Source organism: Podarcis erhardii (assembly GCF_964252035.2).
Source record: "Podarcis erhardii genome assembly, chromosome: 8".
In the NCBI taxonomy this organism is placed as follows: Eukaryota; Metazoa; Chordata; class Lepidosauria; order Squamata; family Lacertidae; genus Podarcis; species Podarcis erhardii.
This window is the reverse complement of record NC_138499.1, coordinates 90479145-90495829: the sequence shown is the minus strand read 5'-3', so window position 1 is coordinate 90495829 and position 16685 is coordinate 90479145. Positions and strand designations below refer to the sequence as shown.

General features: G+C 41.0%; 1 protein-coding gene across 6 annotated transcripts in view; it reads right to left on the bottom strand.

The window, feature by feature from the left end:
- Window positions 1–16685, bottom strand: part of CFAP61 (cilia and flagella associated protein 61) — a 127977-nt gene that overhangs the window by 96390 nt on the left and 14902 nt on the right. For all 6 annotated transcript variants that reach the window (XM_081872598.1, XM_081872602.1, XM_081872601.1 and 3 more), the window contains exons 6-8: window positions 15401–15527; window positions 11932–12064; window positions 2763–2913 (exon numbers count right to left, since the gene is read on the bottom strand). In XM_081872598.1, the coding sequence (XP_081728724.1) occupies window positions 2763–2913; window positions 11932–12064; window positions 15401–15527 (411 nt within the window). The remainder of the gene's footprint in view (window positions 1–2762; window positions 2914–11931; window positions 12065–15400; window positions 15528–16685) is intronic.

Below are 16685 nucleotides of genomic sequence, written 5' to 3'. Positions count from 1 at the left end.
TTCGGGTTAAGAACTTAATTTGTTCCGGAGGTCCGTTCTTAACCTGAAACTGTTCTTAGCCCGAAGCACCACTTTAGCTAATGGGGCCTCCCGCTGCTACCGCGCTGCCGGAGTACGATTTCTGTTCTCATCCTGAAGCAAAGTTCTTAACCTGAAGCACTATTTCTGGGTAAGTGGAGTCTGTAACCTGAAGTGTATGTAACCTGAAGCGTATGTAACCTGAAGCGTATGTAACCTGAGGTACCACTGTATTTGCTATTTTGCATCTCCTTGACTGCCTTGACTGATATTGCAATAAATTTCTTCATTGGTTTCCCAAGCGGACATCTGGTTATTAATACATGTACATTCCAGAAAGACTAATAGGACTTGAGAGTCTGTTATTGGTTGCACAACTAAGATACAGTGGTGCCTCGCAAGACGAAAAGAATCCGTTCCGCGAGTCTCTTCGTCTTGCGGTTTTTTCGTCTTGCGAAGCAAGCTCATTAGCGGCTTAGCGCTATTAGTGGCTTAGCGGATCAGCTGATAAGCGGCTTAGCGGCTTAGCGGATCAGCTGTTAAGCGGCTTAGCGGCTTAGTGGATCAGCTGATAAGCGTCTTAGCGTCTTAGCGGATCAGCTGTTAAGCGGCTTAGCGGCTTAGAAAAAAGGGGGGGAGGGAAAAAACCCGCAGGAACTCGCAAGACATTTTCATCTTGCGAAGCAAGCCCATAGGAAATTCATTTTGCGAAGCACCTCCAAAACGGAAAACCCTTTTCTTCTAGCGGGTTTTCTGTCTTGCGAGGCATTCGTCTTGCGGGGCACCACTGTACTGTTATGATACATTATTCGCATTTATTTATATATTGCTTTTAAACCACAAATGCCTCAAAGCTGTGAACATCTTAAAACAAAATACCTAATACAGATCATTTAAGTGACACAGAGAAATTAGTAAGCAAAGCAATATGACAGCAAATTCACAACATATGAGGGCCAGAGTAAATCCTTCTCAAGGTAGAGAATTAAAGGGTATTTTCATAAACCTCATATCCTACACACTTAGACTTCAAGAATTCAAAAGCAAGTCCTATTGAATTCAACGAGGCTTATTCTCAAGTAAATGTGGTTTCAACTGCAGCCTTAGGGGTTGGAAACATGAACAGATAATGAAAAACACTAACAGTAAAAAAAATTAAGCTTACCCTACATGGAATAATTAAGGATGCTCTCACCACAACATATTCTAACTATTTGGGGTGAACAAGTAATTAGCATACTTAACTGCCAAATAATATTTTTTAATATAATAGGGTTACATTTTATATGCAAATTAATTAGAACTTCAGAACTTCCTTTAAACATGCTTATAATTCACCAGCATCAATTTAATTACTGCATTATTACTGTGATTTAGATATGCCAAGAATAAATATTGGAGGACCATAACCTTTATTTTAACTATAATTTTTAAAAAGTCCTTAAACAATATAATAGGAAGAGATGAATTAATACTGGAGGTGAAAATCAGCAGGTTGGCTGAAAAAGTCAATTCAGTGTGAAAGCTACAACAGAATAATTCACCCTCTGTTAGAAATGCTGTAACTACCAATTTCTAATTCCAGATACAGCAACAACCAAATTACTATAATTATTGTGAAAAATACCACTTACATCAAGATGGCTCAAAAATGGTTTTTTATTACATTTTCAGAGAGAAAAAATATATAATCATTTTCAAGCTAATCAGCTCAAAACCCTTTTTTATTAAAGCTGCATGAAAACATAATTATTTGTAAAAGCAAACTTATGAAACAGCATTTGTCAAACCAAGCGCAAAACATAATGGTAGCATCCCCTGCTGGTGTAAAATTTTGCATGGGTTAATTTAACCACATTTCAAAGCTACACACAATAGCGTAACCACAAAAGCAGGTATTGGAAGCTGTACGTTTACTTGCAAGAGCTCAGTTAAAGCCCCTGATGGTAATGCATTTTCCCCAGGCTCATGCATGTCATTATCTTTCAGTTATAAGTTAACAATGTTCACACTTCAATATGCTAGAATAACTTGAGAAAATAGAAAGTTTACAATGGGTGTATTTGCCTTATTGCATGACACTGCGACTGTGCTCCAACCTGCACAGCTTTAACCATGAAAAATGGATTGCGTTCAAGTAGGGTTGCCATATTTCTAGAAGTAAATTCAGGACAAAAAACTTACTGAGCTCTTTTTGGGAAATGTTTGGGAAATTCCAGATGTATGGTAACCCTATTTTAGGTGAAGATTTCTCCACAGGACAACTGGAACATACATAGAAAAACTAAGGTCTACAGTTAGAGCAAGCTGGAATTAGCTAGAGAAAGGTCCACCTAATGGAAGCACAGGAAGTAGCTGCTTACTCACTGAGTTTGAATATTTCTTGCCTTGCACTTTGGGGCAGATATTAACCCATGTGACTGCCTAATGCCCATGGAAAACATTCATACCAAGTACTTCCCCTTGTTTCTCACTGGAGGCAGCGGGGGGGGGGTAGGATTCTCTCAGTAATAACAAACTCTCACCTGGGGGCTAGGTATAGAAACCACTTTCTCAAACCTTCTGACAGACTGGGCAATTTCACCTATTTCCTTTCTTGTCTGAACAAAAAAAGAGGAAAAAATCTACTATAAAAATGAGTTCCTTATATAAATACCACCTACTTCCCTTGTCTCTCACCTGAGCGTTTAACAATAATCAAACCAATGCAGTTAATTAAACTGTACAAAGCGTTGCATTTTTACCTATGTCACTTGGCTTCCGTGGTGGCTTCAGAATGTCATCTGGGTGTGGTTTACATAGTCCGTGGAAGGGACCCAAGTCAAAACAGTCATGAAGCAACTGTATACTCACTTCAGAGCATACACTCATGAAGCCCACTGCTATGCCATCATCCTGAAACATGATAATTGAACAGATGTCAATCTTTTTAAAAAAAGTATTTCAAAAGCTAAGAAGGGACACCAGTGCTTTTTTATGGGGGGATGCAGGGGTACGCATACCCCCCTAAACATTTTGTGGATCTACGTTTGGCCTCATTGAGGGGCAGTATTTCAATATGAGTAGGAAAATGAGAGTACCCCTAAACATTTTTTTTAAGGAAAAAAGCACTGAGGGAAACCATTGGCCAATCTAATTCAATATGCCCTAAAGAATGCTTTCTCATATAACACAGCTAAAAAATATCTTAAATAGAAATATTTACAAGAAATATCTATTTATTCTGGAGAAATTTTAAGAGCAAACCGAGCAATGTATTATAATGTAGAATTTGATTAGAGAAGTGTATTCGTTAATATGCAATGCCAAATGCAATGTGAAATACAGTGGTACCTCGGGTTAAGTACTTAATTCGTTCTGGAGGTCAGTTCTTAACCTGAAACTGTTCTTAACCTGAAGCACCACTTTAGCTAATGGGGCCTCCTGCTGCTGCTGCTGCGCTGCCAGAGCATGATTTCTGTTCTCATCCTGAAGCAAAGTTCTTAACCCAAGGTACTATTTCTGGGTTAGCGGAGTCTGTAACATGAAGCGTATGTAACATGAAGCGTATGTAACCCGAGGTACCACCGTAATTGAAATTAGAATATTATTTTCATGGGGAATGTTTGCTTAAAGGCAGCTGAGGACAGATATAAATTAACCACGTTTTAATGTGCTTGTAACTGCCACTGTGCTAACCCTGCTATGTGAGAGTAAAGAATCGCTCTTCCAAACCTCTCTCTCCAACGGTCTTGGCAGAAATAAATACTCCTGGATAGGAAATGCCCAAAGACCTCCTGATTGTATTATATGGACCCCTCAAAGCGGTAGAAATTACAATCTATTTAATAATAGCTTACTGAATAGTCATATGTCAAGACTGAAAAAGATCCCATTACAACAAAAACATGCTTAATAAGAACTTGGGAAATTAAAAAATACAAGCAAAACTAGATACTTGGATGAATCCTAAGCAGGTTTATTCAGAAAGTCTCCTTGATAAATACGCTTAGGATTTTCCCAGTCAAAATTTGTATAATTAAACTTTAGAGCAAGTGTGGGGAACCATCCCTCACCTTCCTCTCCCAGGACTAATTTTCAATGGGACAATTTTCGTTGGCACTGCACCTGGGAAGAAAAAGAGTAAACTCCTTCTCTGCATTCTGTGTTTCCAATGAAAAGCAGGGCTGCCTGCCTTTACTGCTGCTGCTGCTGCTGCTGTTTAACTAGAGTGACTTCATGTTTAGTGCTACATCTTGTTTGGCCCTTTGTTACACACAGAAGTCATAGCACCAAGGCCCTGTCTTTTAGCATCATGCAATTGTTTGACCAACAGTATTAGACAAAAATAGCTTTCCAAGTGGTTCAACTTTTCGTCTAGGTCCTAAACCAATATTTTTCTAAAGAACTGAATTGACACAGCTGGCATCAACACTTCAATAAAAATAAAAACACATATAGTTCCCCTTCCCCCTTGATCATTTGTTTGCTTAGCTGAACAAAGCTGGAGCCCTGCAGTTGCTTGGCTCCAATGTAATTTTAGGCCCAAGGCTCAGCTGAAGCTGATTAAACAATCTATCTGCCATATGTGCAGAAAGAACCCGCCAGCTTCATTCTTTGGAGGGCAAACTGACTTCTATCTTGGCCCACACGGCAGTGCTTTCCCAAGCTACAGCAGCACTGATGAACCTCTGAAGGATTTTCTTGGGTTTGTATTGATAATTGCCAGACAAGGGTGCAATATTTATAAGATAAGCTTTGAACAAGTGTTTTACTCTGCTAAATGATTAATTGAAATCAAGCTGTAAGCACGCTACACTGGTGTCATTTAAACTAAGGAGTTCATTAAAAATACTCTGCACCACTGTTTTTCAACCTCTTGAGACTGATGAACCTTCTTTGCACTCAAAATTAAATAAGCCCATGAACTCTTAACACTTGAACACATGGTGATGCATTTACCTTAAAAACAGATAAATAGATAAATACATAATTTATGACTAAGATTGACAGACCACTGGCTAGTATTTTATTTTTGCTAGCATTTTTTAAGCTAAAGTTTCACAGCTATACTCTGCCAATGCCTTCTTTACTTAGTGATAATTGCTGCATTGATTCAAGAGCAGCAGGCAAAGCCCTGAAGATGATTCACCAAGAGGGAAGTCCCACAGCCATCCCTTTCCCCCTGGAAGTACTAGATCCTTAAGATGATGCAAAAGAATAAACACTTTTCCTCTAATGAACTCCATAGCAGAGTTTACAGTTACTACTGCGAAACTAAAACAAGAAACTGGCTGGCAACTGCTTTTCAATCATAAGCAGTCACTTCTGCCTAACCTTAGCAACCTTAGTAAAGAAACCAATGTTTCATTGGACTGAAGTCAGAACATGGCAGAGAGCACTAGCAAACCAATGAAATCCAAGGGCTTATAACAAACCTAGAATAATTACCGTATTTTTCGTCCCATAGGATGCACCTAGTTTTTTGGGGGGTAAATAAAGGAATTTCCCCCCCTTTATTTCCCCCCCAAAAACAGGTCGGGGAATCGAAACCAGGTCAGGGAACAGCGGGATGGCGGCGCTGCGCCTCCCCGCTGTCCCCCGAGCTTGTGGGGCTGCCCGATGTCTGCCCGAAGCGTGGGGCGCTCTGCTTCAGCGCGCTCCGCGCTCCGTGCAGCAGGCTGCTATCCGCAGCCTAGGGAGCCCTGTGGGAACTCCCGCAGGCTCCCCAGGCATGTGGATAGCTTCCTGAAGCCTGGAGAGCGAGAGGGGTCGGTGCACACCGACCCCTCTCGCTCTCCAAGCTTCAGCGAAAGCCTGTATTCGCCCCATAGGACGCACACAGATTTCCCCTTCATTTTGGGAGGGGAAAAAGTGCGTTCTATAGGGCGAAAAATACGGTATTCTATTACAGTACTTATTATTCTGTTGCTTGGAGACAGAACTTCCCAGTTACTTCTGATGCCATGACAAATCCCTATATTCTGATTTAGACCAACAGTGGCATCTAAAGTATCTGGGAATCTGGATTCTTACATGGAAGCCATATTTTTTGTTTTACTTCCATTCAACTATCTTTATACTCTGCCAAAGGAAGGATGGGTTTCTACTGGCCTCAGATCACCACAAAAATGTGAAGCATCACCCTAGTGCTTTAGTCTCCTTTAGAAGCACGTTAAACAACTGACCAGAGATGCTCTGTAAAGGACTAAGTGTTCTCAGACTGGTTTTGCTTAAATTTAAAAGTCTATGAGTGTGATCTGCTGCCTTATCTTCTTCCTCCTCTTCCCCACCAAACAAACACTGACAGTTAACCTCTGGTTTTAAAAAGGCATTTCTCCAGTATTACTCACTGAAATCTTCTTCGTGTGCTAGACTGCACAGTTATAAGCTAGCCCTTGTGCTCCGTTTTACAAGGATTTGTTAAAGCCTGTGTCCTTTGGAGATTGGGAAAACTTTTTATTTTGTCGAGAAGTGGAATAGAGGAAGGGTACTTATCAGTAGGGCTTAGAAAAGGGATGGAGAACCTGTTGCTGGGCAACCACTCCCAGAATCCCTGACCACTGGCCATGCAGGCTGGGGCTGATGGTTTCCTATCCCTGACTTACAAACGCTTCTCCAAACAGACAGCCTCAACCAGACTTACCCAACCTGGTGCCTTCTACATATTTGGACCACAAGTCCCATCAGCCCCAGCCAGCTTGGAAGTTGTAGTCCAAAACATCTGGAGGAGACCAGGTTGGAGAAGGCTGGCCTCGGGTTTGTCAGGCTAGGTTCAGCCTGACAGGTAGCAGCCGGTCAGGATTATTTTGGGGGAACCTCTACAGAAAAAGGGGTCCATCCTCCCTCCATCATCAAAGATGCCACTTATTTTGTAGGAGACCTCAGCTCATAGAAAACAATGAAAAAATCCATGATTTTCCCACCAGGAAAAAAGACAGAAGCAAAGGCAGTTCTGCTCTCTTATTTTCTGTGAATGCTTTTGTTTTGTGTGTGTAGATTTGCCAATGAAAATGCAAATATTGTTCTTTGTTATTATCCTAGTGTAACAAGTTGAAAAGGAGTTTGTGGCTCTGCATGGTTCATGTCAACTCTGCAGTGTAGTCCGCTATTAACATTGCAGGTGAAAGGTTAGGACAAATCAGAGATATACACAAGAAACTTGCAACAGAATTCAGTATTATTATACCTGAAGTGGAGGTACAGACAGCAATCAAGGAAGGAGGACTATAAAACAGATTGCAACAGAAGCACTGGGGAAGGGAGTGATCAACTCTTTATCTAAAGGCAATGTTTGCAATCAAAATGCTCCCACTTTGCGCCCACAGGTATTCATTAGCAAAGCATAAAATGAAAACTCCAAGTCAAACTGGATGCCAGGTGCTGTGTTTTTATTGTTGCATGTATATCCAAGCTTTTTTCCCCTCCAACGAGTACATGGGAATGGGTCTCCTGCTCCTCATTTAATCCCCACAATAACCCTGTGAGGTAGGTTAGGCTGAGAGGCAGTGGCTAGCCCAAGGGCGCCCAGTGAGCTTCATGGCCAAATGGGGATTTGAACCCTAGTTTCCTAGGCCCTAGTTCAACACGCTAACCACTATACTAGACTGTCTAGATATTTATAAAGTGCTGTTGAGTGAGAGATGAGATAATGTTTTTTTCCAGTTGTTAGGCAGACTCAGTAGTAAGTAACTTTTTTAATGGAGTTGTGTTTTATAAAACCTCATGTTTTCTGTACTACTATCCTATAATTTAACTGTAGCAGATGATTTAAAACAGAAACAAAAGCCCACAACCAAATATCCCACAGAATAAAAGAATCAGTTCAGTTCAATATAAAGAAATTAAGAGATGCCAAACAAGCATTAAATGATTTTTACTAAAAAGTGAAAAGCCAGTAGAATCCTGGTTTTGCCAACTCAACCCTTTATACACCAGATTCTGCTAAGCTCTATCTATGATCTACCAAGTGCCAATCAGCTTTTCCCATGCTCTGCCCTTGACATGCCAGTTTGTGCCATTCCTCAGCCTCACATGGGAGGGGCAGGGTTTTTAAAACCAGAAGTTAACAACCCCAAGTAATACCAAAGACTTATGGTCTCTAAAAATATTTCAGCCTCTAACTGCTTCTCTGCTGCTATTATCTGCTGAGCACACGTCCATTTTTCTGGATGCTGTATTTCTTTGACATGTGATGCAAATGTGACTAAATAAGTAAAATTTCAACACAAAATTATGAAAGATAACACTTATGACAAATCCTGGCTGGAGTCATCTATCAAAGGTATGCCAAAGATAGAATACCCTATTTTTCGTCCCATAGGACGCTCCGTCCCATAAGACGCACCTAGTTTTTTGGGGGGGGGGAAATAAAGGGGGAAAAAATTATTTCAGGGCACCCATCTAGGCTGCTATCCATCTAGGGAACTCCCGCAGGGCTGCCTAGGCTGCGGATGTCTTCCTGAAGCCTGGAGGGATGTGTATACCTGTGAAGAGATCCAAGATTTAGAACCTCAAAGCCAAAGTGAGAGCATTTGGGTCAAAATTAAGGGAGAGAAGAATAACAGTGACCTCATTGTGGGAGTTTACTATAGATCCCCAAGCCAAACGGAGGACATAGATGATGCCTTCCTGGAACAGATGGCCAAGCATGCAAAAGGAAGGGAGATAGTAGTAATGGGGGACTTCAATTACCCGGGTATTTGCTGGATGTCAAACTCAGCCAAGAGCATAAGGTCAAACAGATTCCTCACTGGCCTTGCAGACAACTTCGTTGTCCAGAAAGTGGGAGAAGCAACAAGAGGAACAGCCATTTTAGATCTGGTCCTAACCAATGTTGATGACCTGGTTAGTGGGGTAGAAGTGGAAGGATCATTAGGCGCGAGTGATCATGCTCTTCTGAAGTTTACTATACAGCGGAAAGGAGCAGCCAAGCATACTAGGACTCAATTTCTTGACTTTAAGAAAGCCGACTTCATAAAACTTAGGGAAGTGCTGGGTGAGATCCCATGGACAGTAATACTAAAAGGAAAGGGAGTTCATGATGGCTGGGAGTTTGTTAAGAGGGAGATAGTAAAAGCACAACTTCAGGCAATACCAATGAGACGGAAACATGGAAGGTGCCTAAAGAAGCCAGGGTGGCTATCTAAAGAACTTTTAACTGAGTTAAGATTAAAAAAGGATGTGTACAAAAAATGGAAAAGGGGGGAAACCACCAAAGAGGAATTCAAACAAACAGCCAGCACGTGTAGACACAAAGTCAGAAAAGCTAAAGCACAGAATGAACTCAGGCTTGCTAGAGAGGTTAAAAGCAACAAAAAAGGCTTTTATGGGTATGTTCGTAGCAAAAGGAAGAACAAAGAAACCGTGGGGTCACTCAGAGGAGAAGATGGTGAAATGCAAACAGGGGACACAGAAAGGGCTGAACTCCTCAATGCCTTCTTTGCCTCAGTCTTTTCCGATAAAGAAAACAATGCCCGACCTGAAGAATTTGGAGCAAATGATTCAGCAGCGGAAACACAGCCCAGAATAACTAAGGAGATAGTACAAGAATACTTGGCTAGTTTAGATGTATTCAAGTCTCCAGGGCCAGATGAACTGCATCCAAGAGTATTAAAAGAACTGGCAGATGTGATCTCAGAACCACTGGCAGTCATCTTTGAGAATTCCTGGAGAACAGGCGAAGTCCCGGCAGACTGGAGGAGGGCAAATGTTGTCCCTATTTTCAAAAAGGGGAAAAGAGAGGACCCAAATAATTACCGCCCAGTCAGTCTGACATCAATACCAGGGAAGATTCTGGAGCAGATCATTAAGCAAACAGTCTGTGAGCACCTAGAAAGGAATACTGTGATCACCAATAGTCAGCATGGATTTCTGAAAAATAAGTCATGTCAGACTAACCTGATCTCGTTTTTTGACAGAATTACAAGCCTGGTAGATGAAGGGAACGCAGTGGATGTAGCCTACCTTGATTTCAGCAAGGCATTTGACAAGGTGCCCCATGATATTCTTGTAAAGAAGCTGGTAAAATGCGGTCTTGACTATGCTACCACTCAGTGGATTTGTAACTGGCTGACTGACCGAACCCAAAGGGTGCTCATCAATGGTTCCTCTTCATCCTGGAGAAGAGTGACTAGTGGGGTGCCACAGGGTTCTGTCTTGGGCCCGGTCTTATTCAACATCTTTATCAACGACTTGGATGATGGACTCAAGGGCATCCTGATCAAATTTGCAGATGACACCAAACTGGGAGGGGTGGCTAACACCCCAGAGGACAGGATCACACTTCAAAACGACCTTGACAGATTAGAGAACTGGGCCAAAAGAAACAAGATGAATTTTAACAGGGAGAAATGTAAAGTATTGCACTTGGGCAAAAAAAATGAGAGGCACAAATACAAGATGGGTGACACCTGGCTTGAGAGCAGTACATGTGAAAAGGATCTAGGAGTCTTGGTTGACCACAAACTTGACATGAGCCAACAGTGTGACGTGGCAGCTAAAAAAGCCAATGCAATTCTGGGCTGCATCAATAGGAGTATAGCATCTAGATCAAGGGAAGTAATAGTGCCACTGTATTCTGCTCTGGTCAGACCTCACCTGGAGTACTGTGTCCAGTTCTGGGCACCACAGTTCAAGGAGGACACTGACAAACTGGAACGTGTCCAGAGGAGGGCAACCAAAATGGTCAAAGGACTGGGGAGCTGGGCATGTTTAGCCTGGAGAAGAGGAGGTTAAGGGGTGATATGATAGCCATGTTCAAATATATAAAAAGATGTCACATAGAGGAAGGAGAAAGGTTGTTTTCTGCTGCTCCAGAGAAGCGGACACGGAGCAATTGTTCCAAACTACAAGAAAGAAGATTCCACCTAAACATTAGGAAGAACTTCCTGACAGTAAGAGCTGTTCGACAGTGGAATTTGCTGCCAAGGAGTGTGGTGGAGTCTCCTTCTTTGGAGGTCTTTAAGCAGAGGCTTGACAACCATATGTCAGGAGTGCTCTGATGGTGTTTCCTGCTTGGCAGGGGGTTGGACTCGATGGCCCTTGTGGTCTCTTCCAACTCTATGATTCTATGATTCTATGAGAGCGAGAGGGGTCGGTGCGCACCGACCCCTCTCGCTCTCCAAGCTTCAGCGAAAGCCTGCATTCGCCCCATAGGACGCACCCAGATTTCCCCTTCATTTTTGGAGGGGAAAAAGTGCGTCCTATAGGGCGAAAAATACGGTACATGTTTTTAGCAACGTGAGGGCTACCCATTGCCTCTGCTTTATTTTCCTTCTCAGGAAAGGTGAATTTCTGTGTAAATTTAAGATCAAAGACTGCTTGGATTATTTCTTTCACAGAAACAGAGGTGTATTATAAGCAACCCTGATCATCCAAACACTGCAGATTGTGGGAATATGGTCATTTGTCCATAAGAGCATGGGCAAAAGTTCATTATTGCAAGGATGATTTCATAGTAGAAAGCATTGCTTGGAAGCATGAGCAGCGCGTGGACAGCTCATGCCATCCAATGATTGGTCCACGTAGTATAACATGATCAACTGCGTGGTCTGGTGTGAGAACATGAGACTAATGTATTGTATTGTCTTTTATCTGCTGACTGAGGCAAAGCTCTCTCCTTGAATTTGTATCTTTTCTGGGACTCACAATAAAGGTTGGGGCAGCAGCAGCTTCTGGAAGAGCTGCGGCCACAGATTTCTGCAACCCATCTTGGCGTGAGACTGATTATTTACGGATGGCGAGCTGGATCTCGTCAGCAGATCATATGCAAAAAATGAAGTGATGGCAGTGTGTCCCAACCTCCAGATGAAGTATTGTTCTCAGGTATCTGGAAATTAATCCAAGCCACCCTCCTATTGGCACATACAGTAACCATCAAAAAGGCAAAAAGCAGTAGACCAGCAGTTATTTTGTAATAAGATTATGACTCACCTCACAAACTACAGCACGATTCTCTTCATCTTGTGCTTCTATCAGTTCAGCAAGGAAGTAATCTCCATAGGTTTTTCTCAGGGTGTCATTATGGCGTGCAAAGATAGGGGTGAGATCATCGTGGTCTTCCACTCTACAGATGAGATGACTTGTTTAAGAATGTCTGGAAACAATCTACATTTTACTTTGCAGAAGACAAAGTTTGCAAAAAATCATGTGGAAGATGTTCAATGTATAGAGGATCTTCTTAAAATCAGGATGAGCATTTGGAGTAGGTAACCTTGAAATATATTCCAGTTAATTTGATATTTCAGTGCACTTGTGAAATGGCCCTTGCACCCAAATTCAAGTCATTCAAATTAATGACTTCATTTGAGCCAAAGCTTACCACATACCAACAAATTTCACTTTGTGTTTCAGCACAGCAGCATGCAAAACAATAAAACAGACATAGGCAAACTCGGCCCGCCAGTTGTTTTGGGACTACAACTCCCATCATCCCTAAGTAACAGGACCAGTGGTCAGGGATGATGGGAACTGTAGTCTCAAAAAACAGCTGAAGGGCCGAGTTTGCCTATGCCTGCAATAAAACAAAGTTTCTCTGATCACGTTTAGAATGCCTCTCTCTCAAAAGTAATGAAAAAATATGAGTTATTTACCATTCTTTCTCCCTCTCTCTCCCTCTCTCTCTCTCTCACACACACAGTTCCAAGAAGGTGAACATGTTCCATGTTAGAAATTAGATACAGCAATTTCTTATCCTCTTTTTTGTCTTACATAGCAGATTACTACTGGGATTAAATGCTTAAGTAACATTTTTAATATTGAAAAATATCATATATAAAAATGGTTGGACTTCACTTGCTCATTCGTGGAAATAGCAAATATGGTCTGTAAAAGAGTCAGAGTCACTCTGATAACTGGAGATCTGAAAATGAAGAAAGACTGGAGATCTAACTGTCTAAACATGTGATGTGTTAACTTTCGTAATAGCAGACAGGATTTTAGTAAAGAGAATTCAAATGGAAAAGAAAAGGCTGTCTCCCCTTCACACACTTGATCAACCTCAGATTGGTGAAATGCATTTGACTTGGCAGCTAGGAACATCTCTTTACATGGAAAAGCTGTTTACAAGTAAATCTAACTTGGCTTTACAACACACACACACACACACACACACACACACACACAGCTATTGATGAATATATTTTTGATGCAGTAGCACATTCTAGAAGCTCTGTTTACAACCAAATTTATTTTAAAAGCAGCATAAAATTAAATAAGCACCTTGTATACACAAAACTATACAATCAAAATGCTCCTGGAATCATCTGCAAAATGCCTTGGTTACTTGGAACAAACCGCTCATAGGTTGGAACACAACACCACAGAAGTTATTTGATCATAAAAAGCAGGGGGGCTTTAAAAATACCGTATTGGGTGCTCGCTTTGGCAGCACATATACTAAAAATACTGTATTGGCCTCACCTTTTCCCCAAATTCCGACCATGAAAAGCTAAAGTGCGGCTTATGTTCATGACCTTAAGGTATGCAGCCAGGAGCGCGGGGCAAACAGCGCCAGGAGCATGGCAAAGCGGTGCCCACCCTGTGCATAGTCCCCCGTCCTCTCCCCCAAGGCCGGGAAGGGAGAGAGTGAGGAAGGGGAAAGGCCGCCAGCAATGCAGCGCCCCCCCCCCCAAGTATGCAGCCAGGAGCAGTGAAGAATGGAGTGACTTACATTTGGGTATTTTTTAATTTTTTTCTCTCCCCCCCCTCCAATTTTAAAGGTGCAGCTTATATTCAGGCCAGTACAGTACATAACAAAGGAGAAGGCATGGGAATGTTGGTGATTTCTTTTCCAATCAAGATAGCACAATACCATCCTGGTACAGATTACTGTGTAATGCTATAGCACACCACTGCTGGAAAGAGATCCTTGTCAGTTAAGGTTATACTTATTTGCACTGACTGCAGCCCAGAGATGGGAGTTCCCTCCCTTCAGGGTCTCTTTGAGAAATGTGAGAGACACCTGGTTTGCAAGCAGAAGGTCCAAGGTTCAAACCCTGTCATGTACAACTGGGAGAGACCTCTGTGAACTTCTTGAGAGCCATTTCCAGTCAGTATAAATAGACAGCTTTCTATGTCATTGATGACAAACTTTGTGGGGACTGATTAGCATCTCTAGAAAGGAAAGGTGAAATAATAATAAAAGGAGAAGGGGGATAACTGAAAGGAAGGAAAGAGTATAGAAGGGAATGAAGAGTGCCCCCCTACTGCCACAGCCATACACCCACCCCAAATCCACCCATCAAACTGACATGCCATTAAGTAGCACTTAATTAAGCTCAATTTGGTAAACAAACCCAAAGCTAAAGAATGCTTTTAGACACTGTGTTAATGTTCTGATATGAAAAGTACTTCTGGCCATTCATTAATCCCCTCCCTACAAAGGGATTTCTATAGCACAGGTTCTTTGTTACAAGGCTTATGATGACCTCTACTGGTGAACTAACTATTGTGCTTGTTCCATTTTGGTTCTCCTAACTCATTTATTGCTTGCTGGTATTTGAAAATAACATACAGTTCAATAAACTATTTCAGAAATCTACTAGACAATTGAACCCTTGAAAATGCTCCAAATCCTATAATGAATTTAATATAAATCTCTTCATAATTTTTTTTTAAATGATATGGATGGGACGAATGAGAACACTTGTTGAAGTTAAAGAGGTCTAGTTGCCAAAAAGGTGGTAGACACACAGCGGACTGGTTCACAAGACAAATCTTGGCTTAGTTCAGTGCAGTGTGGGAACAAAAAGAACCAGCGAGGAGCAAAGCAACTGTGAGCTCCTCTTTGGGAGCCAGCAGCCTGCTCCCCATAAGCCATAGGTTGGCTTACCATATCAGATGAACCAGGCCAGTATACTTCAAATGGCAGGTGGGAGTTCAATTGACACTGTTCCTCCATACAAAAACAACCAGCCAAAAACACCAGAAACTAGAATGATTCTCCCTCACACTTAGTTTTATACATATAGAAGGGTTTTAAAAAAATAAAATGTGGCAGAACATTCAGTCATGTGCACCCTCATCAGAAGAATAAAGTGCTGGAGTTCAGACACAAAAAGACTGCCTTAGTGAGAACTAGGCCACAGGAAGTTCCAGCATTTAGAAATTGCTGGAGAATGAGAACTCTGAAATATCACTGGTTTCTTTGCTTATGTAATACAGAATTTCTTTGCAATATAAAAAATATTCCACTTTGTATTTAAACATAGGGAAATACTTCATGAATAGAACAGATAATTAGCCAACTCATAACCATATAAATTACTGACCCAACTAAAACTTGGAAAGGAACGAAAAGTATATATGAAAATGACTGACTTAGAATTTGTGAGGCTACAAATGAAGAAGGGAGTAGGAAGTTAACTATCACAAAAATCACATAATAATGCATAACTCTTACCTGGCACAGCGGACATACAGCTGGGGACAATATTGGTGCCTGTGTGACACATACAGATTACAGTCGGAATCCCACGTTGAACCTGCTATGCTCTCCACTGGTGAAAAAGCAGTTGCTAAGTCTATGCCTGAAGACAATAAAATATTCTGAAAATGATTCATGATTTGCACTAAATATCTTCAGCCACTAGTAAACATGCTTCAGTAAACAATGTTTTTGGTTTCTGGTACAAATCTTGCTATTAGTTGAACATTTTTAATAAAGAGCGACGTCACATACTTAAAGTGAAATAAGCGTTATGAACCAAGATAGGCTGGATGATTTGTGTTAGTTTCTCAATTTTTCCTCATTATACTTTTTTTATTAATTCATTATAAAATGAATAACTACCAAGAGCTTTTGAACAAAATATGAGCTCAAACCCAAGCTAATACTTTTATATTAAATGTTGATGTCAGAGAGGACAGAAAAATTCTATAAATTTTGACTCTTGTCTTAATCAGTACACAAATGTTTCCATATCTAGTATATGCTAGACCCGCTGTTGTCATTTAATCATGGTATATTTTCCAAATGCTCTTACTATAAAATATTTTACTAGTTCATTGTTTTTCTCAACTTTTGGCAGGTATTATCCAGTACAGATCATTAAGTATTTTTAGAGTGCATGTTCTGTCTAGATGTATAGAATGGCTTTTTACAATAATACTAAAAATATAATAAAATAGTATAATCCTATACATGTCCACTCAGAAAGAAGTCACAGGACTGAAGACTTAGAACCTGGTTGGTAATTTAGAACTAGGTTTTGCAAAGATGTAGTTAATGACTTGTTAAGTTTTTCAGTATGTTAACACTGCCAAGAACTAACAATATATATACATATAGCCCAATCCTGCATTGGAAGCTGGTGTTGTATAGGGGCGAGAGCATGAGTGCAAGTTGGGAAATGCTTGCTTAATATCTCATTTCAAAAGGGAGCCTTCATCAAGTCATTATATCTCAGCCTTGGTCTCCCTCCTGCTGTTATAAGATTTACTGAGAATATGTGAGATACTTTGGGTGGTATCCAACTGAGTCGCACTGAGAGGAGACCCACTGAAATCAATGGGCTTCAGTAATTATTGACAAGTAGTTTTACATAATTGTTTATATTGGTACCAAGTAAAATATAGGATCTGGAGTTCAAGCTGAAGAACTAGGATAGTAGGACACACTATTTGCTTCCTATTTTACCAATATTGAGAGCCATCTAAGCATAGCTGTCAATGTTTCTCTTTTTAAA